The sequence below is a fragment of the Microchirus variegatus genome (assembly GCF_963457635.1).
Source record: "Microchirus variegatus genome assembly, chromosome: 13".
Classification (NCBI taxonomy): domain Eukaryota; kingdom Metazoa; phylum Chordata; class Actinopteri; order Pleuronectiformes; family Soleidae; genus Microchirus; species Microchirus variegatus.
The window spans coordinates 26,840,948-26,863,993 of NC_139814.1; the positions used below are offsets into that span (position 1 = coordinate 26,840,948).

At 38.7% G+C, this 23,046-nt stretch overlaps 1 protein-coding gene across 3 annotated transcripts; it reads right to left on the reverse strand.

Annotated features, from left to right (window-relative positions):
- Positions 1–1,488: 1,488 nt before the first annotated feature.
- LOC310936044 (SH3 domain-binding protein 5-like) lies at positions 1,489–21,965 on the reverse strand. 3 transcript variants are annotated; one of them, XM_083900069.1, is made up of 10 exons: positions 21,688–21,965; positions 21,405–21,467; positions 13,746–13,874; positions 7,623–7,787; positions 6,248–6,378; positions 5,964–6,006; positions 4,917–5,154; positions 4,458–4,826; positions 3,113–3,210; positions 1,489–3,076 (listed from the first exon to the last, which is right to left on the reverse strand). In XM_083900069.1, exons 1-10 carry the CDS (start codon positions 21,787–21,789, stop codon positions 2,957–2,959), a joined length of 1,458 nt encoding a protein of 485 aa, XP_083756195.1. In that variant the 5' UTR covers positions 21,790–21,965; the 3' UTR covers positions 1,489–2,956. The 3 variants fall into 3 exon arrangements, with proteins under 3 accessions (XP_083756195.1, XP_083756194.1, XP_083756193.1); XM_083900068.1 differs by having other exon boundaries at positions 1,489–3,210; positions 4,935–5,154; XM_083900067.1 differs by having other exon boundaries at positions 1,489–3,210.
- Positions 21,966–23,046: the final 1,081 nt, after the last annotated feature.

Consider the following 23,046-nt stretch of genomic DNA (forward strand, 5'->3'; position numbering starts at 1 on the left):
ATATCCAAGTATCACACCAAGAAAACCTCCCCGCAGATCAGCCCGAGAAGTTGGCCTCCCCGGCAGGGAACGATGCGCCAGCATCTGCCGAGCGGTCCGGCTCCGAGGCCTCGGAGTTCCGCCGCCGAGACTCCGACCTTCTCCGCACAGGGACGCTCCTCGCCATCCTCGCCTCAACCTGCGAAGAGCGCTTTGTTCGGGTCAGACTCTCACGCCCCGAGCTCCGCGCAGAGGAAGACCTCGGCCACGGCTCCGGCTCGACGACTGACGTCCAGGAACTCCCGCGTCTCGTCCGCCGGGCCCGCTAACGGACGCCCGATCAAGCCCGCGTCGGGTGGTTACGCCCACGTGTCCATCGACCAGAACGGCGCTCGGTTCTCGCCGAGGAGCGCCAACGTGCAGACGAACCAGAGGTTCAACGGCCCCAACGCCGGAGGATCTTCTCAACGCTTCGCCGCGACAAAGACCCACAGCATCCCCGAGCGCTTCGGCGGCTTCGCCATCAGGCGTCTGAGGGAACCGGTCGTCCAGAAACCAGCTCCACCTCCACAGACGCAGAAGTACACGGCTCCTCAGCAGAAGTACACGGCTCCTCAGCAGAAGTACACGGCTCCTCAGCAGAAGTACACGGCTCCTCAGCAGAAGTACACGGCTCCTCAGCAGAAGTACACGGCTCCTCAGCAGAAGTACACGGCTCCTCAGCAGAAAACTGCGTCGTACAACAGTCCACAGAGTCAAGGTCACCACGAGAAGAGCAGGTGGCTGAGCGTCAGAGCAGGACAACAGTTGAAGGTCAGGATTTACTCGTTCAAACTTCGCTGAAACTGTGATTTTAATCCTGGTTTCTAATTGTTTCCTCCTCGTCTGTTTCCAGGTGCAGCAGCAGCAGCAGCAGTGACGTGATCTTTGAATTTCTGTGTTCAAATAAATCATTTTAAATCTGGATATTGACCTGCAGTTGTCTGGGTGTTTTGGATTAATGTTGAATGAGTGCCACCTAGTGGGTAAACGCATGTACTGCAAACACTGTTCATGCTGTGGGGAGCAAATATGAGTGTTAACATTTGGGTCGTCTCGACTCAACGGTTTAAATGATTCGGGTCGTATTTGTAACTGTAATGAGCTAAAAATATATCTTAACTTTATTATAATCCAAATACTTACAGTATTAAGGCGTAAATGATCTAGATCACAAATTCACGGACAAATAAAACGCTTAATTTTAAGACTGACCAATAAAAGATAGACTTTAATTTGTCAAGTTCAAAATGGCTCCAGAATGTTTACAACCTGAATTTAAACTCGTCAAAATACTACTTTTACACGTCTACAGCTCTTTGAGCTTTAAATACAGATTATGAACCATTTTTTCGTTTACAGCGTGGATTATTCCTCCCAATCTGAGGAACTTTCCACCATATTTCTCTGAATCCAGACTTTTTCTGCCATATTTTCCTGTTTTAAGGGGAAATTATTTAAATTCTCTTGGAATTCAGACATTTCCACCAATTTGAGTAAATTTACACCATATTTTCTAATTTCAAGATGAACAATATCTGTACATTTTCTCAGAATTCAGACTTTTCCACCATTTTTTTTTTATCATTTCCGTTGTAAACACAAACATTGAGGATGTGACATGAAGAACATGTTTATTGCTACGTTTGTGTTAAATCAGAACAAAAACACTGTTTATATACAAGAATACAATACGAGTATAAATATAGAGAATCTGTTCTACGGGATATTTGGACATAAAGAGTCGTTCAGTCACACTTAACCATCATATACTGGATTATTTTACTCACTCATTCATATCAATGGACGACAGAGTTTCTGTCTCCACGACTTCTTCCTTTAAATCACATGAGTCTGTAACACAAACACAGACTGAAGAACAGAGTCAGAATTCTCTGTTCACATCAACATGAAACGTCTCATTTTAACGTCAATAAAAAGTCAAATCACCAAACGCGTCTGTAAATCTGCTGTTAATACGGAGAGAGGGAGGAAAAAAGGACGACTGTGTCCTTTAACCAGAGACAGATTGACCAGATTACACAGATTAAACAACTGTTTCACTATCTCCCTCCAAAACAACACTTAAAGAGTTAAAAATTGATTGATTGGCGTCTGTAAAAACTTTTTTTATCGTCTAATAATCTACAAACTCTAATAATTGTATTTTAGAATTCTACAGAGAATTTCATAAAAATCAACCCTTTAGTGTTTTGTATGGAGGAGTTTTAGTGCCACATTTAAAACAATTTGTAAGAAAAAAAAAAGCATGAATTAGCAGAATTTAGATTTTTTTTTCAGACTTTTTTCCTCAGAATTCTCAACTTTTTTGACTGTTTTTTGAAGTTTTTAAAAAGTTTTAACTTTTTAAAAACTTTTTTTCTCAGATTTGTGACTTTTCTCAGATTTGTGACTTTTCTCAGAATTCTGACTTTTTTCTCAGAATTCAGACTTTTTTTCAGAATTCAGACTTTTTTTTCAGAATTCTGACTTTTTTCTCAGCATTCAGACTTTTTTCAGAATTCAGACTTTTTTCTCAGAATTCTGACTTTTTTCAGACTTTTTTCAGAATTCTTTAAAAAAAATCAGAATTTATATTTTATTTTTTTTTACTTTCTTTGACAAGCCTTTAAATGTGACCCTCGTGCTCTTAATCTGTAATTCCGTAGTGTTACGTTAGAGTTATCTTCACAATCATACAAAAAAATGTGGCCAAAAAACGTTTCCAATATGATGTGAAGAGGAGGAGGAGGAGGATTCTGGGAAATGTAGTTTACTTTAAAAACAAAAAGCAGTAATACTCATAGTGGTGTGAAGTAAAGAGTTTGTCTTTAAAACACACTCAAGTCCTTGAACCGACTCAGATCTCCTGTGGTGATATAATCCCAGAGAGATTAGAGTGAGTGTTTTTCACCTCCTCTGAGACGTGAAGACGTCATTAAACACTGTTGAGGATCACAGCTGCAGCAGCAGCACTGGTTTCATGGTCATCGTAGTCCTGGACCTGGTCCTGGACCTGGTCCTGGACCTGGTCCTGGACCTGGTCCTGGACCTGGTCCTGGACCTGTTCCTGGTCCTGGACCTGTTCCTGGACCTGGTCCTCAGAGTCTCCTTGTTTTTGTGGTGAAACAGTCAATGTGAGCTTGTTCAGACCGGCTTCGAGTGCGGCCTCTGCTCCCTCTGCTCGGTCACCTGGAACACACACACACACACACACACACACACACACACACACACACACAGAAAAACAGGATGCTTTGGTTAATACTAAATATAAATCTTTAAACCAAACATGATTGTGTATCAGAACAGTGAATGATGACATTTCCTGCAGTAAAGTGAGATCACACATATAATTTACACATTTAAGATTCTAAACAGTTAGTTCACAAAGAGACAAACAAACATCATGAGGAAGAATCACTTAAAGACTTATTTTACACTCAAACCTTATTATAAAACTGGAAGAAGTTGTTTTTCATGACCTCGTGCAGTACCACCACGGGCCACCAGAGGGCAGTGTCCTCACACACATTTACATGACGTTAAAAGAGAAACTCTTTTTTCACACATACGGTGCAGCCTGAATATGACGTCACGTTTTCTTTGTTTTCTTCAAACCCTGCAGCACAAACCTCACTGCACAGATTATTTTTGAATAATTTTAAAGTACGTCAGTGTGAAAGCTGCTCTGTTCACTGATTACAAGACTGCATTTGTTTATGGCACAAAAAAGAGAGAGAGCACAGGATTATGACCAGATTACACAGTAACACGACTAACTTGCAGTTAAAGTTTGATTGGTGTTTGTACATTTTTTTAAAACAATTTAAAACTCTTTTTTCTGACTTTAATCTGCGAATTCTGACTTTTTTCTGACTTAAATCTCAGAATTATTATTTTTTTCTGACTTTAATCTGAAAATTATGACTTTTTTTTAAACTTTCATCTCAGAATTTTACTTTTTTCTGATTATAATCTCAGAATTATGATTTTTCTCACTTTAATCTCAGAAATATTACTTTTTCTCACCTTAATCTGAGAATTCTGACTTTTTTCTGACTAATCTCAGAATTTTTTTTTTCTGACTTTCATCTCAGAATTCTGACTTTTTTTAAACTTTCATCTCAGAATTTTACTTTTTTCTGACTTTACTCTCAGAATTCTGCCTTTTTTCTTTTTTTTTTTACTTTCATCCCAGAATTTTACACTTTCCTGATTATAATCTCAGAATTATCATTTTTTCCTGACTTTAATATGAGAATTCTGATTTTTTTTACTTTAATCTCAGAATTCAGATTTTTTTTTACTGACTTTCATCTCAGAATTTTTACTTTTTTCTGATTTTAATCTCAGACACACTAAACCTACAACACACACACACACACACACACACACACACACACACACACACACACAGACACGATGAACACACACACCTCTCTCCTGGTCACAGTCTGGAGACGAGGCTCCGCTGCACTGACTGCGAGGGCCCAGCAGAGGCGACGCGTGCCCAGAACCACACACTGAGTCTGGGTCACCAGAGCTGAGGGTTCTCCTCAACTCCAGACCTCCAGGAGAGGAGGAGGAGGAGGAGGCGCAGAGGTCAGGAGGTGACGGAGACGTGTCGAGGGGGGTGGAGGAGGAGGAGGAGGAGGAGGTGGAAGGATGTGAGGAAGAGGAGGAGGAGGATGATGGTGATGAAGGCGTGGCTTTGGCCGAGGAGGAGGAGTTAGAGTCAGTCGACTCCTCCTCTGAGCTGCTGCTGCTGCTGTGAGTGACGTCTTCTTCAATGGACACGGACACCACTGGAACACACACACACACACACACACACACATTAAACACACACACGTACATTAAAAAAACACACAAATGTACAATGAACACACACACACAGTTGTCGCTGCACTCACTCGACAGACCGTCCGACTCCATCTTGAAGTCGCCGATGTCGTCGCCGTCGTCGTCGTCGCCCTCGGCGCCCACGCCCCGCTCCCGCGTTCCCATGGCGACGGAGCGGCGCTGGGCGTGGATCTCCTCAGAGATGGTCTCCAGGCTACGCAGCGCCGCGCGGTACTCGGCTTTAGCCACGACCAGTTTGGCCTGATACTCGTCCACGTGGCGTTTGAGTTGCTGTGAGAAAAAAATCACACGTAACGCGTCGTTTCAGACGGTGATGAAAAACACATTTTTACATAAACTTAAGGATGAAGAACGGCAGTTTAATCCAGGACGGTTCAAATGGAAATGCTTTAAATTTGTTATTCTTGTGCTCTGCGACTAAAATAATATCTTTTAGTGCAGAAGCTGTTCACAGATTTATTAAAATACCCCTCCCCCCATAATGTCTAGTCTTTTTGTTCAGCTAAGCTAAGCTAAGCTAAGCTAACCTAACCTAAGTGAAGCCAGAAAAACGCATTTCCCAGACAGAGCCACCATTTTTAGACAAAGCCTCAAAAGAAATAGCCATTCATTATTACGCCACTTTTATGCTACATTGCCTGCTAGCGCGATTACATGTTAGCCTAGCTGCGTTTGTGACGAAAAGCTAGGCTAACTGTGTGTACATATGTATATGTGTAATATATACACGTATATGTATACACATATACATACATATATATGTATACACATATATGTGTATACATATATACATATATGCATACATATATATGTATATACATACATATGTATATGCATACATACATATATGCATACATACATATATGCATACATATATGCATACATACATATATGCATACATATATACATATGTATATGCATGCATATATGCCTACATATACGCCTACATATACAGTACATATATACATGATGTTCTATATGTTTTTTTGCCAGATTAAATGTGTGAATATCACAGCTCCACGCGGTTTACATGTACATGAAGTTGTATTTGTACTGTGTTTAACGAATGAATACTTTACCTCGAGCTGTAGGTAGTACTTGGCTTTTAGTTCAAAATACGGCCTGAATGGGAGAGAAAAGAGAAGAAGAATAAAGTGTGAGAGAGTTCAGGAGAAACTGGAGAACTCACATTCCTCAGCTCTGACAGTGGGAGCACACCCTGCATATCCAACACATCTGGATTATATTAGACACAGAGAGAGGCCAGAGCAGGGGAGGAGGAGGAGGAGGAGGAGGAGGAGGAGGAGGAGGAGGAGGAGGAGGAGGAGGGGATTAGAGAGAGAGGAAACACAAAGACTCAGACCTGGATTTGTTGATGGAGCGTTTCAGCTTCTTCTCTAACTGCCTCATGTGGCCGATGCACGAGTTGTGATTCGCCGCCGTTTTCTTGTGCTCGGCTTCGCTGCGTGTTCTCGCCTGCTCGGCCTCCATCACCTGGAACATGACGACACCACGGTGACGTCAGGACTTACTCACTTACACTTTCACTATCACGTATTACCGGTTTATGTTGTGATGTGTGTGAGCACGTCTTCAGTCGTACAGTTGCATCACACACACACACACACACACACACACACACACACACACACACACACATTCTTGTACTTGCTGCATACTGAGGACTGGGTTGCTGTGAGGACCAGCATTTCCACTTTATAAATCAACAAAATTACAAATATCTACTTCATGAATGACATCTACAAAGAATTACTGGTTGCAGTACCATTATTTTTTTTAATTTTTGGTCCAAAATTGACAAAAAACTTCATACTATACTATGTCGTGCAAAATTTGAAAAAATCTTTGACTAAAAAAATTTGACTAAAAATTTGACAAAAACGTCATACTATACTATGTCGTCTAAAATTTGAAAAAAAAATGTTTGTCCAAAATTTGAAAAAAAAAATGTTTGTCCAAAATTAAAAAAAAAAAAATTTGTCCAAAATTTGAAAAAAAAAAAATTTCATCCAAAATTTGAAAAAAAATTTTTAGCCCAAAATTTGTCAAAAACGTCATACTATACTATGTCGTCCAAAATTTGAAAAAAAAACAATTGACCCAAAATAATTGGTCCAAAATTTGACAAAAACGTCTATACTGTCATCCAAAAGTTTAAAAAAATCTGGAAAAAAAAATTGGTCCAAAATTAGAAAAAAAAATGGTCCAAAATTTGAAAAAATCTTTGACAAAATTTTTTTTACAAAATCTTTGACAAAAAAAATTTGACAAAAAATTTGAAGAAAAAAACATTTCGTCCAAAATTTGAAAAAAAAAATTGTCCAAAACTAAAAAAAAAAAAAAATTTCGTCCAAAATTTGACAAAAACGTCATACTATGTCGTCCAAAATTTAAAAAAAAAATTTGACCCAAAGTTTTTGGTCCAAAATTTTACAAAAACGTCATACTATACTATGTCGTCCAAAAGTCAAAAACAAATTTGAAAAAAAAAAATTGATCCAAAATTTGACAAAAAAGTCATCCTTTTTTTTTTTTTTTTTGACAAATTGAGTATAGCATGTTATAGCAACCAAAGGAAGTGATTTCAATGAAAACAAAGTGAGGACCGGCCAAAATGTCCTCACTCTGTAAAAATGACCTCACTTTGTTGGTTAAAAACCCTCACTGGTCCTCAGTATGCCGCAAGTACAAGAACACACACACACGGCGTGACTCACCCTCTGCGTGGCGTGGTTCAGCATTTCCTGCCAGGCCGAGTCAAACTGCCGACTCTCCTCCTCCAGCAGTCGCTCCTCGGCCAGAGCGATGGTTTCTTTGGCCGCTCTCAGGATCTCCACGGCTCTCTGGAACTCCTGAGTGGCTTTCTGTGACTCCACCTGAGCCTGAGGGATTAAATAAGAGGGTCTGGATTTAGAAGAACACATTATTTACAATTATGTTAAAGCATGAACTTTTCTGTCTTTTACGTCAGTGTGAAAGCTGCTCTGTTCATGTGGGCGCTCAGGGAATTCACTGCAGCAAATCACAATGGATTTGTTTGTGACACAACAAAAAAATACAGCTGTGTCCTTCAACCAGAGAGAGAGAGAGCACAAGATTATGACCAGATTACACAGCAACACAACCAACTTGCAGTTAAAATGTTGATTTGTGTCTGAACTTTTGAAAACAATCTTAAACTCAGAATTATGACTTTTTCTGACTTTATTCTGATTAATGTTACTTTTTTCTGACTTTAATTTCAGTATTCTGATTTATCTGACTTTTTTCTGACTTTAATCTGAGAAATGTTACTATTTTGTGGCTTTAATCTCAAAACGATTACTTTTTTTTTTACTTTAAGCTCAGAATTCTGACTTTTTTTCTGACTATAATTTTAGAAATCTGACTTTTCTCTGATTTTAATCTCAAAATGTAGACTTTTTCTGACTATAATCTCAGAATTAAGACTTTTTCAGACTTTAATCTCAGAATTAAGACTTTTTTCGGGCTTCAATCTGAGAAATGTTACTTTTTCTGTGGCTTTAATCTCAGAATTCTGACTTTAATCTCAGAATGACTTTTTTTTACTTTAATCTGAGAAATGTTACTATTTTGTGGCTTTAATCTCAAAACGATTACTTTTTTTTACTTTAATCTCAGAATTCTGACTTTTTTTCTGACTTTAATTTCAGAAATCTGACTTTTCTCTGATTTTAATCCAAAATTTAGACTTTTTCTGACATAATCTCAGAATTAAGACTTTTTCAGACTTTAATCTCAGAATTAAGACTTTTTTCGGACTTTAATCTAAAATTTTTTACTTTTCTCTTTTTACTTTTAACTGAGTTACTTTTTAGTGACTGGAAAAACTCAGTTACGTCATAAATATCCTAATCTTTTTCACTCTTTTTTAAATGACAGCCTTTAAAAACCATAACTGCTACATCCCTAACGCGACGTTTTCCTCATATTGTGTGTATTTGTTGTCGTACGTGTTTGTAAAATCTGAAACTTAAATAAATTCACTTTAAAAGTCGGTTTAACGACGTTGTGATGTCGTTAATCTGCGATCACAGCAGCTTCAAACCTGTTTATATGCAAAACTGCTCTATTTATGGTCTGAGTGCAGCAGTTTTCCCCCAGATTAGATTAGATTAGATGAGATAGAATTAGATTAGAGGTGATTGATTCAACACCAGGGGAAAGTGGCTTAAAAAAAGTGAACAGAATGAGCAATAAAATGAGAATCAGAACAGTAATAATCCTCCTGTGACAGCGACGTTCTTCAGTCACTGATTTATCACAGTTAAACTTTATTAGTGCGTCTCATTTAACTTTTTATTTCATCAATTTTCAGCTACGCATGAAACGTCAACAGTTTTCTTTATTCGTACTCCTTAATATTCACAAATGCAAGAAACCTTAAGAAGGTTTCAGAGGTTCTGCGTCTCCAGATTAATTATATTTGGTCTAAAGTGGACGTTTCAAACCCCTGACGCTGACTTTTACTGCATGAAAACGTGCAGAAATGATTATGACACAGATTCTGACGATAAACGTTGAAATGCTTGTAATAAACTATAATTATTAATGTGACTTCCTGTTTCCTTGTGGGCAAACCACGGTGTTTGACATGGACACACATGGACACACACAGGGACACACACATGGACACACACATGGACACACACATGGACACAGGGAAAGACAACTGTGTGCTTTGATGCCACACACACAAACACCATCTTTGTCGCTGAGATAATCTGAAGCGCCCACACTGACCAAAGTCATCATGAGGCTCAAATCTCTGACTCTGACTCTGACTCCGCCCACATCAGAGACATAAAGACGGTCTTTTTAGACGGAGCAGTGACCTCATCGTCTCTGATTGGCTCTTGTTCTTATGTGTGAATCAAATGGACACTTTTAACTTTCAGTTACCATCATAATAGTCGACATTGCTCTGAACAAGGATCAGTTGAAAATATTTGCAAAGCTCTTAAGGAATAATTTTCATGAATTTTTGAAAATCAGGAAATGATTCATTTTCCCTGATGCACTTTGACAGTGAGCTGACTTTAGTCTCAAAAACAAAAAGTATCTCGGAATGACTTGAAATTTACTGTCATAATAGTCGACATCACCCTGAACTAGGATCCGTTGAAAATATTAGCAAAACTCATAAAGAATAATTTTAATTAATTTTTGAAAATCAGGAAATGATCCATTTGCCCTGATGCACTTTGACAGTGAGCTGAGTTTCTTCTCAAAAACAAAAAGTATCTCAGAATGACTTGAAATTTACCATCATAATAGTCAGCATCACCCTGAACAAGGATCAATTGAAAATATTTGCAAACCTCTTAAGGAATAATTTTCATGAATTTTTGAAAATCAGGAAATGATCCATTTGCCCTGATGCACTTTGACAGTGAGCCGAGTTTCTTCTCGAAAACACGTCTGGGTCGTCTCACACACATAAACGTCTGGAGTTTGACGTCAGAGTCTCAGATACAACGTTCTCCAGGCTCCGCGAGGACGGAGGGACGATAATCTGTGTTAATCTGTGACTCCCTCCTCTTTGTGTCTTGTCGTGACCCATTTCCCAGACTTGGAGATTAGATTGGGGGGGGGGGGGGAGGATGATATGATATATGAATATTTGATGAGGAGGAGAAAAACCTCGAGGAAGAAAAAGAAGCTGATTCTGTTTATAAGTCAAGTTTTTTTGTTTTTTTTAAAGGTGATAAAAATGACCAAAAAATACATAAATAAGATTACTATGAAAAAAATTTTTTTTATAAAAACATTGTAATATTTCAAAAACTGTTACATTTCACATAACAATATTCACTTTTTTATTCTTGGGAGTTTTTTATTTGTTATTCGAATTTGGTTTTTAATGCTACGTGTCTGTCATGCTTTTATTTTGTAAAGCACTCTGGTCGCTTGTGTCGCAAACATTCGTAAAGAAACGTCAGGAAACGTGAGATTTTGTTGCTCTTGTTTTAAGTTGCTGAAGTTACAAACCAGACGTTACTTTAGAAAAACACTTTTTGTAAAAAGGGTTAGGGTTAGCATGACGCTTAGGGTTAGCATGACGCTTAGGGTTAGCATGGCGATTAGGGTTAGCATGGCGGTTAGGGTTAGCATGACGGTTAGGGTTAGCATGGCGGTTAGGGTTAGCATGACGGTTAGGGTTAGCATGGCGGTTAGGGTTAGCATGACGGTTAGGGTTAGCATGACAGTTAAGGTTAGCATGACGCTTAGGGTTAGCATGACAGTTATGGTTAGCATGACGGTTAGGGTTAGCATGACAGTTATGGTTAGCATGACGGTTAGGGTTAGCATGACAGTTAGGGTTAGCATGATGCTTAGGGTTAGCATGACAGTTAGGGTTAGCATGGCGGTTAGGGTTAGCATGACAGTTATGGTTAGCATGACGGTTAGGGTTAGTATGACAGTTATGGTTAGCATGACGCTTAGTGTTAGCATGACAGTTAAGGTTAGCATGACGGTTAGGGTTAGCATGAAAAAAACATTTAAAAAACGTTACATTACACATAACAATATTCACTTTTTTATTCTTGTGAGTTTTTAATTTGTTTTGATTTGTTTTTACTGTTTTGGTTTTTAATGCCGCGTGTCTGTCATGCTTTTATTTTGTAAAGCACTCTGGTCGCAAACATTCGTAAAAAATGTGAGGAAACGTGAGATTTTGTTTCCCTTGTATTAAATAACTGAATTTGAATTTTAAAAAAGAACATATGTTATTAAAAAGTGATATTCTGCTGTTTCTGAGTCTGTTTCTGTATAATGTGACACATCATCATCATCATCGTCACAGAGGAGAATTCTGGGTAAAAAAAAAAGCAAAGATTCCCACACACTAAACAAGCCCCTCCCTCCCTGATTTGTTGGAATGTGGGTTAAAATGGGGGAGGGAGGGAGAGAGAGTGGGGGGGCGGTCGTGTTTGTGTTTGACGACAGATCGACTCCTGAATACTTTAAATAAGAAATAGGTCAAGTATTAAATATTGAATATTCATCTTTAAATCATGAGCAGACAATATGTGAGTTTAACCCCAGACCTTTATCAGCTTAACTCCTCTAATCTGACACACACACTCACACACACACACACACACACACACACACACACACACACACACACACACACACACACACACACACACACACACACACACACACACGCACTCAGTCTCACTCGTGAACTACATGACACGTCATTAAAAACACTTAATATCAAGTTATCAAGTCATTTCTGAAGGTTTTTGCATCAAAACATTTATTTTATTGTGAAATTCTAACCCCTAACCCTTTTTACAGTAATCGCAGTTTCATTTTGTACTTTTTTTGTGTACATATTTTGTAATGATTGTGTATATTGTGATTGTGCGTCCGATAGAGTAGCACACGCTAACTCCATAAAGATAATACTGTACAGTAGGTTTTTTTGCACCAAAAAATGTATTTTATTGTGAAAGTCTGCCACAAATACGTTGTTATTGTGTTTCCAGGATGGATTATCGTCCCACCTCACCGTCTGTCGCCTGGTTCAGCAATACAATGACTTCTGATTGGCACAAACTCCACCATCTTAACCATTACGACTTGAACCTGAACCTAAAAACCTCAAGTCTTAACCCTGAAAAACAGCCTGTAAAGATATGAGGAGGAAACAAAATGTCCTCACAAAGATAGTTTTAAACCAAAATGTGAATATTTAAACTCTCCCACATCCATGACACTCTCTGGCTCACAGGTACACGACGGTGGTTTGTGTCACAGTGGAAACACACACACACACACACACACACACACACACACACACACACACACACACACACACACACACACACACACACACACACACACACAGTCTATTTCAGTGTGACAGCTCAGCACTGACACACAAATATCATCTCTCTGACGAATGACTCACTCGTTCTTTCCAATTGGCCTGGAATGGAACAGTGTGTGTGTGTGTGTGTGTGTGTGTGTGTGTGTGTGTGTGCGTGGGTGTGTGTGTGTGTGTGTGCGTGCGTGTTTAAAAATAGACGTCACGTGACAGAGTTCACTTTAAACAGACACAAACTGAGCCGTTTAAACTTCTCGCCGCTAATCCTTAGTCAGCTTGTCCTCACTCTCACTGTGTGTGTGTGCACATGTTGTGTGTGTGTGTGTGTGTGTGTGTGTGTGTCTGCACATATGTGTGTGTGTGTCTGCACATGTGTGTGTGTGTGCACGTGTGTGTGTGTGCATGTGTGTGTGTGTGTGCATGTGTGTGTGTGTGTGCACATGTGTGTGTGTGCACGTGTGTGTGTGTTCACACTGTGTGTGTGTGTGCACGTGCGTGTGTGTGTGTGTGTCTGCACATGTGTGTGTGTGTGTGTGTGCACATTTGTGTGTGTGTGTGTGTGCACATGTGTGTGTCTGCACATGTGTGTGTGCACATGTGTGTGTGCATGTGTGTGTGTGTGTGTGTGCACGCGTGTGTCTGTGTGTTCACACTGTACATGTGTGTGTGTGCGCACGTGTGTGTATGTGTATCTGCACGTGTGTGTTGGCATGTGTGTGTGTGTGTCTGCACGTGTGTGCATGTGTGTCTGCACACGTGTGTGCGTGTGTGTGTCTGCACATGTGTGTGTGTGTGTGTGTGTGTGTGTGTGTGTGTGTGTGTGTCTGCACGTGTGCGCGTGTGTTTGTGCATGTGTGTCTGCACACGTGTGTGCGTGTTTGTGTGTCTGCACGTGTGTGTGTGTGTGTGTGTGTGTGTGTGTGTGTGTGTGTGTGTGTGTGTGTGTGTGTGTGTGTGTGTGTGTGTGTGTGTGTACCTGTCTGGCGACCTTGCGGGCCTCCCAGTACGGTTTAGAGTCGTCCACCGCTCGTCCGATCCTCTTCACCTGCTCGTCCAGCTTCATCGTAGCTTCCACCAGAACAGCACGAAACCTCTGACGACAATCCTGCACACATATTATATACACACATATTATATACACACATATTATATATATACATATATGTTGTCTAACCCTGAGTGTTGTTTTCATTCTGATAGAACTTGTAGTTTTTTGTTAAAATCACAAAAAGCGCAGAAAGTTCAAGTCGTCAACCCTGTACGTTGATGTTAGCATTAGCTAAAGTCGTAGGGACTTACTGTACGACTATTAACACGGGATTTTCCGCCCAAAAAACTTCATATATTGATGTCTCTGTCTGCTCGTGACTTTTTTACACAATCACAGTTTCAGTTTGTACTTTTTTTTTGTGATGTTTTCAGATTATGTAATGAGTGTCTATTGCGCATATTAGAGTGTCACACTGCTAGCTAGCTGGTCAATGAACAAACAAACACTCATTCTCATAGAACTTGTAGTTTTTTTATCTTAAAATCACAAGAAACGCAGAGAGTTCTAGTCGTCAACCGTGTACGCTGATGTTAGCATTAGCTAAAGTCGTAAGGACTTACTGTACGACTATTAATACTGGATTTACCACCCAAACTACTTCATACATCGATATCTCTGTCTGCTCGTGACTTGAGACTTTCCTCACCTAAATTCACATTTTGATATCTATTATGGTTTTTACACAATCACAGTTTAATTTTGTAGATTTTTGGTGTGACGTTTTCAGATTTTGTAATGAGTGTGTGTTGCGCATATTAGAGTGTCACACTGCTAGCTAGCCAGTCCATGAGCAAACAAACACTCATTCTCATAGAACTTGTAGTTTTTTATCTTAAAATCACAAGAAACGCAGAGAGTTCTAGTTGTCAACCATGTGCGCTGATGTTAGCATTAGCTAAAGTCGTAAGGACTTACTGTACGACTATTAATACTGGATTTACCACCCAAACTACTTCATATATCGATATCTCTGTCTGCTCGTGACTTGAGACTTTTTTCACCTAAATTCACATTTTGATATCTATTACAGTTTTTACAGAATCACAGTTTAATTTTGTAGATTTTTGGTGTGATGTTTTCAGATTTTGTAATGAGTGTGTATTGCGCATATTAGAGTGTCACACTGCTAGCTAGCCGGTCCATGAACAAACAAACGCTCATTCTCATAGAACTTGTAGTTTTTTATCTTAAAATCACAAGAAACGCAGAGAGTTCTAGTTGTCAACCATGTGCGCTGATGTTAGCATTAGCTAAAGTCGTAAGGACTTACTGTACGACTATTAATACTGGATTTACCACCCAAACTACTTCATATATCGATATCTCTGTCTGCTCGTGACTTGAGACTTTTTTCACCTAAATTCACATTTTGATATCTATTACAGTTTTTACAGAATCACAGTTTAATTTTGTAGAATTTTTGGGATGTTTTCAGATTTTGTAATGAGTGTGTATTGCGCATATTAGAGTGTCACACTGCTAGCTAGCTGGTCAATTAACAAACAAACGCTCATTCTCATAGAACTTGTAGTTTTTTTATCTTAAAATCACAAGAAACGCAGAGAGTTCTAGTCGTCAACCATGTACGCTGATGTTAGCATTAGCTAAAGTCGTAAGGACTTACTGTACGACTATTAATACTGGATTTACCACCCAAACACCTTCATATTTGATATCTCTGTTTGCTCGTGACTTGAGATTTCCTCACCTAAATTCACATATCTATTACGGTTTTTACACAATCGCAGTTTAATTTTGTTTTCAGAATTTGTAATGAGTGTGTGTGGCACACTGCTAGCTAGCTGGTCCATGAGCAAACAAACTCTCATTCTCATAGGACTTATAGTTTTTTTCTTAAAATCACAAGAAATGCAGGGAGTTCTAGTCGTCAAAACTTTATGCTGATGTTAGCATTAAGCTAAAGTTACTCTACCGCTACTTAATCACCAGATTTTCCCCCCCAAACAACTCTATATATCGACGTCTCTGTCTCATTTCAACAAATAACAAAAGGTTTTTTAAACGGTCGCCTCAGGTCTGAGTTTCTGCCGAATCTGAATCTATTTGGCCTTTGGCTCCTTTAATTCAAGTCATCGCTCGACCATTAAGGCCAAATAAATGCAGCAGCAGAACCCATTCACATTCACGCTCTCTGCTGCTGTGGTGAAATCAAGCTTCAAGTTCTCGCGCAAAACAAAACAAAACAACGTGGGAACTAACTACAGCGATACGACATCACGCGCTGCGTTTCTACAGGGTCGCGTTTTGCCGAACGCGCGCGAGGAAAAGTTGGCGTTTCACCTGCTTCCTGTTACAGCTCTGTAGAGGTGGAAAGTAACGAAATACATTTACCCAAGTTACTACATTGAATACTTTTTTTGTGTATTTTGTATTTTTTAAGTACAATCAGGATTTTGTATTTTACTTGAGTATGTATTGACTCAAGTATTGTACTTAGTTACTGAGTAAAAATAAAAATTCAGCACAATGAAGACCTACAGGGGGAAAATACCCCCTTGTCATATTTCTACTACCCTGAAAGTACATTTCAAATAGACTACTTTTTACTTCTACTTGAGTACATTTTCAGACGACTACTTTTACTTCTACTTGAGTAATATTTCATCAAAGTATTGGTACTTTTACTTCTACTTGAGTACATTTTCAGACGACTACTTTTACTTCTACTTGAGTAATATTTCATCAAAGTATTGGTACTTTTACTTCTACTTGAGTACATTTTCAGACGACTACTTTTACTTCTACTTGAGTAATATTTCATCAAAGTAATGGTACTTTTACTTCTACTTGAGTACATTTTCAGACGACTACTTTTACTTCTACTTGAGTAATATTTCATCAAAGTATTGGTACTTTTACTTCTACTTGAGTACATTTTCAGACGACTACTTTTACTTCTACTTGAGTAATATTTCATCAAAGTATTGGTACTTTTACTTCTACTTGAGTACATTTTCAGACGACTACTTTTACTTCTACTTGAGTACATTTTCAGATGACTACTTTTACTTCTACTTGAGTAATATTTCATCAAAGTATTGGTACTTTTACTTCTACTTGAGTACATTTTCAGACGACTACTTTTACTTCTACTTGAGTACATTTTCAGACGACTACTTTTACTTCTACTTGAGTAATATTTCATCAAAGTATTGGTACTTTTACTTCTACTTGAGTACATTTTCAGACGACTACTTTTACTTCCACTTGAGTACATTTTCAGACGACTACTTTTACTTCTACTTGAGTAATATTTCATCAAAGTATTGGTACTTTTACTTCTACTTGAGTACATTTTCAGACGACTACTTTTACTTCTACTTGAGTACATTTTCAGACGACTACTTTTACTTCTATTTGAGTAATATTTCATCAAAGTATTGGTACTTTTACTTCTACTTGAGTACATTTTCAGACGACTACTTTTACTTCTACTTGAGTACATTTTCAGATGACTACTTTTACTTCTACTTGAGTAATATTTCATCAAAGTATTGGTACTTTTACTTCTATTTGAGTACATTTTCAGACGACTACTTTTACTTCCACTTGAGTACATTTTCTGATGACTACTTTTACTTCTACTTGAGTAATATTTCATCAAAGTATTGGTACTTTTACTTCTACTTGAGTACATTTTCAGACGACTACTTTTACTTCTACTTGAGTAATATTTCATCAAAGTATTGGTACTTTTACTTCTACTTGAGTACATTTTCAGATGACTACTTTTACTTCTACTTGAGTAATATTTCATCAAAGTATTGGTACTTTTACTTCTACTTGAGTACATTTTCAGTTGACTACTTTTACTTCTACTTGAGTACATTTTCAGACGACTACTCTTACTTCTACTTGAGTAATATTTCATCAAAGTATTGGTACTTTTACTTCTACTTGAGTACATTTTCAGACGACTACTTTTACTTCTACTTGAGTACATTTTCAGATGACTACTTTTACTTCTACTTGAGTAATATATCATCAAAGTATTGGTACTTTTACTTCTACTTGAGTACATTTTCAAATGAACTACTTTTTACTTCTGCTTGAGTAATATTTCATCAAAGTATTGGTACTTTGACTTGAGTACAATATTTTAGTACATTTTCCACCTCTGCAGCTCTGACAGGAGGGAATAAAAGTGAGGTAAAAGATGGGGGGGGAAGACGGAAGAGGGGGCGCGGCAGGAAACGTGCACTTCCTGTGACATCATCATCATCGTGTTTCCTTACTTCCTGTTCCTGCGGTGAGATAGTGACGCGGCGGCTTTTGCTTTAACGCTGAGGTTTAGCAGAGTCATTCCAGCTCTAAACCCACAGTAATTCATAAAAATGAACTCCAGACGCTGAAGAAAACACTTTCACATGTTTCACTTCCTGTCACTTCATCAACTGCCTTCTTTTCTCTGTATTCATGTCCATTTTTTAACAGTATTTAGCTTTAAATAGACATATATAAAAAGACATATATCCTCTGTTTGGACAAAGTCTAACTCATGTCCCAGCTAACATTTTTTGGTTCCAAGAACTTTCCCTGAAGGTTCCTCCCTAGGTTCTCCTGTGGTTCCCCTAAAATTAGTTTTTGGTTGCACATTTTGGTTCCCATAACTTTACTTTTTCACAACCTTTAGAGAACGTTTTCTAAAGGTTCCTAGAATTTCCCAGCTAACAATTTTTGGTTCCAAGAACTTTCCCTGAAGGTTCCTCCCTAGGTTCTCCTGTGGTTCCCTAACATTAGTTTTTGGTTGCACATTTTGGTTCCCAGAACTTTACTTTTTCACAACCTTTAGAGAACATTCTTTAAAGGTAACCAGAACTTTACTTTGTCACAACCTTTATACAACCTTTCGAAGAAAGTTCCCTTAACTTTACTTTGTCACAACCGTCATACAACCTTTAGAGAACGTTTTCTAAATGGTTCCCAGAATTTCCCAGCTAACAATTTTTGGTTCCAAGAACTTTCCCTGAAGGTTCCTCCCTAGGTTCTCCTGTGGTTCCCCTAACATGAGTTTTTGGTTGCACATTTGGTTCCCAGGACGTTATTTTATCACAACCTTTAGAGAACGTTTTCTAAAGGTTCCCAGAATTTCCCAGCTAACAATTATTGGTTCCAAGAACTTTCCCTGAAGGTTCCTCCCTAGGTTCTCCTGTGGTTCCCCTAACATTAGTTTTTGGTTGCACATTTTGGTTCGCATAACTTTACTTTTTCACAACCTTTAGAGAACATTCTCTAAAAGGTTCCCAGAACTTTCCAGCTAACAATTTTTGGTTCCAAGAACTTTCCCTGAAGGTTCCTCCCTAGGTTCTCTTGTGGTTGACCTAACGTGAGTTTTTGGTTGCACATTTTGGTTCCCAGAACTTTACTTTTTCACAACCTTTAGAGAACATTCTCTAAGGGTAGCCAGAACTTTACTTTGTCACAACCTTTATACAACCTTTAGAGAACATTCTCTAAAAGGTTCCCAGAACTTTCCAGCTAACAATTTTTGGTTCCCAGACCCTTCTGGGAACGTTACCTTTCGGTTGCTTGTACGTTCCCTGAAGGTTCCTCCCTAGGTTCTCCTGTGGTTGACCTGAGAAGTTTTCCCAACGTTCACCTAACATATGGGTTTTTGGTTGCATCATTTGGTTCCCAGAGTGTTGCTTTGTCACAACCGCCTTACAACCTTTAGAGAACGTTCTCTAAAGGTTTCCCAGAATGTCCCAGCTAGCAATTTCTGGTTGTTCTGGGAGTGTATTCATGTGCATTTTTTAACAGTATTTAGCTTTAAAACTCAGATATGTGACATATATCTAACTAATGAGAAGCAGAACAGACTCACTCTGAGGAGGAGGCTGTGGAATGTTTGTGTTTTTGCTGAACAGTAACTCACTCTCATTTAAATAAAAACTCAACCACAACCCAAACACTTTTAGAGTCTTTTCCCTTCTGTGTGAGAGTGTGTGTGGTTTTGTTTTAGAGACGAGAAGAACTCTGGGCTAACCCACGGCTCAGAATGTTCCACTTTTACTCACATTATACTCAGCATTTCAAACTGTTGCGACACGTTCTTCCTACAGTGAGTAAACTGTTCTTTCTGCTGCTGCTTTTAGAACGTTTCCACTCAGACGTGGTTGCTCTGCGAAATATACGAAAAGGTCCCCAGAATGTTCCAGGAACGTTACCTTTTGGTTGCGAGAAGGTCCCTGAAGGTTCCTCCCTAAGTTCTCCTGCAGTTGATATGAAAAGTTCCCCATACATTATAAATACAACGCTCTCTAAAAGGTTCCAAGAACTTTCCAGCTAACAAGTTTTGGTCCCCAGAACGTTCCAAGAACGTTACCTTTTGGTTGCGAGAAGGTCCCTGAAGGTTCCCACCTAGGTTCTCCAACGGTTGATATGGAAAGTTCCACATACATTAATTTTTGGTTGCACATTTGTTCCCCAGAATGTGACAACCTTCGTGCAACGTTCTCTAAAAGGTTCCCAGAACTTTCCAGCTAACAATTTTTGGTTCCCAGAATGTTCTGGGAACGTTACCTTTTGGTTGAATGGACTTTCCCTGAAGGTTCCTACCTTGGTTCTCCTGTGGTTGCCCTAACATGAGTTTTTGGTTGCCCATTTGGTTCCCTTAGCGTTACTATGTCACAACCTTAATACAACCTTTACAGAATGTTCTCTAAAGGTTCCCAGAGTGTCGTTCACCTAACATGGTTTTTTGGTTGCACATTTGGTTCCCAGGACGTTACTTTGTTACAACCTTTAGAGAACGTTCTCTAAAGGTTCCCAGAATGTCCCAGCTAACAATTTTTGGTTCCCAGACCTTTCCCTGAAGGTTCTTCCCTAGGTTCTCCTGTGGTTCCCCTAACATGAGTTTTTGGTTGCACATTTTGGTTCCCAGAACTTAACTTTTTCACAACCTTTATACAACCTTTAGAGAACATTCTCTAAAGGTTACCAGAAATTTACTTTGTCACAACCTTTATACAACCTTTTGAAGAACGTTCCCTTAACATTACTTTGTAAGAACCTTCATACAACCTTTAGAGCACGTTCTCTAAAGGTTACCAGAAATTTACTTTGTCACAACCTTTATACAACCTTTTGAAGAACGTTCCCTTAACATTACTTTGTCACAACCATCTTACAACCTTTAGAGAACGTTCTCTACAGGTTACCAGAACTTTACTTTGTCACAACCTTTATACAACCTTTCGAAGAACGTTCACTTAACATTACTTTGTCACAACCATCTTACAACCTTTAGAGAACGTTCTCTAAAGGTTACCAGAACTTTACTTTGTCACAACCTTTATACAACCTTTCGAAGAACGTTCCCCTAACATTACTTTGTCACAACCATCTTACAACCTTTAGAGAACGTTCTCTAAAGGTACCAGAACTTTACTTTGTCACAACCTTTATACAACCTTTTGAAGAACGTTCCCTTAACATTACTTTGTAATAACCTTCATACAACCTTTAGAGAACGTTCCCCCTCACATTAATTAACCTTCATAGCACATTATAACATACTCTACAGTATAATCCCTGTATCATGGTGTAGTGTTGACGTCTTACCTCCAGCTCACTCTCCCAGCGGTTAATGTCATCTGTGGACTGGTTTAACTTCTCCAGTTCTCCCTGTTTACACAAAATAAGACACAGAGTGTGTGTTGGATTGTGTTGAGAACAGATTGTGTATCTTCAGACTTGATTGTGCTGCTTAAAGCGTCTTTAAAAATCTGTTTATATTCACTCTGTCACTGGATCGTCTCTGACTTACAGTTGACATATTTCCATCATTTCATGACCTTTAGTGACACATTGTTACACATTATCTTCATGCTCGTGTCAATGTCACCTGTATTCTCGGGTCCACTTCTTCTGCTTCCTCCTCCTCCTCTTCTTCCTCAGCAGCAGAACACTGTGGTTGTTCCTCACAGTTCCTCTGTAAAGGATCCATGATCACAGATGTTTCTGTGGAGGACGATCTTCTTCTTCTTCTTCTTCTGCAGACAAAGCCCGGGGTTCTGGACAGTGGGCTTGTCCAGCAGAGGACAGTGGTCCTCCTTGTCCTCTGTCCTCCTCTGTCCTCTGTCCTCCCTGTCCTCTCCTCTGTCCTCCTCTGTCCTCTGTCCTCTGTCCTCTACACCATGTCTCCGTGGATCTTAGCTGCGTGACCACCGTGGCCACACACACACACACACACACTCACTGTGTGTCTGCTCTCGAAGGCAGTAACGGGAACTGTGTGGCAAATAAAGTTTGTTCAAATGACCGACGACACTACTTCTGGTGTGTGCTTTTCAAAATAAAAGACGTGAAATGTGCAACACAACTAAAGATAGGGATAATAATAGTAGTGTAATCATAGGTAATTAAGGTAGTAGTGTGTTTACTAATGTACACAATTTAAAATAATATTAGTGACATGTAAAGAACGCTCATGTTAATGTATGAAGGTTGTGTAAAAGTAACGTTTGGGGAACGTTGCGTTACGTAACCTTTAGAGAACGTTCTCCTAACGTTACTTTTATACAATCAGACATACTTCATGGTTACAGTGTTTAATTAATGTATGATCACTATTTATATTTATAGTCTATAATTAACCTTTTAAATAATTATATATTTTGGTTTTGACAACTCATGCTTTTATTTTGACTCGAATTGTGTGCTCTCTTTTTTTCAGCTCTTGATTTCCGGCTCAAACATAGAGTTGGTTTAGTTCGCCCTCTGGTGGCGAGATTCATGCAAACACTTTAGTGCAGACAGGCGATAATAATGTTGAAAAACATTACATATATACACATATACATACAAACAAATATATATATATATATACATATACAAATATATATATATATACATTTCAGTGTTATTGTGATTGTGAGCTCATTTATCTTCTCTCTCTTCTCAGTGGACCATCATGAATCCAAATATTATGAATATGAACAGAAAAAGGGACACAAAACACAAAGATATCTTGTTGAATGTTGAGGCCCAAGAGCAGGAACTTAATAATAATAATAATAATAATAATTAAAATAAATATATATATGTATAATCCGTACTTACAAAGACACGAGCACGAGGAATGAGCAGAATATAAAGTGAACGCAGAGGAAACAGGAAACAGGTGAAGGTGATAAAACACAGGTGAACGTGATCAATGACCAAGAAACTAAAGGAAGTAAAAACAAGACACAAACATATGGCT

Bases quoted from the DNA above. Each gene is read 5' to 3' on its own strand.
- LOC310936044 (XM_083900067.1), bottom strand. From the start codon at position 21,789: ATGGATCCTTTACAGAGGAACTGTGAGGAACAACCACAGTGTTCTGCT. The intron at 6,007-6,247 runs GTCTGAGTCTTT...TCTCCCATTCAG, and splicing joins CGCTCCATCAACAAATCCAG to GCCGTATTTTGAACTAAAAG. The intron at 4,827-4,916 runs GTGTGTGTGTGT...TGTGTGTTCCAG, and splicing joins GAGTGAGTGCAGCGACAACT to TGGTGTCCGTGTCCATTGAA.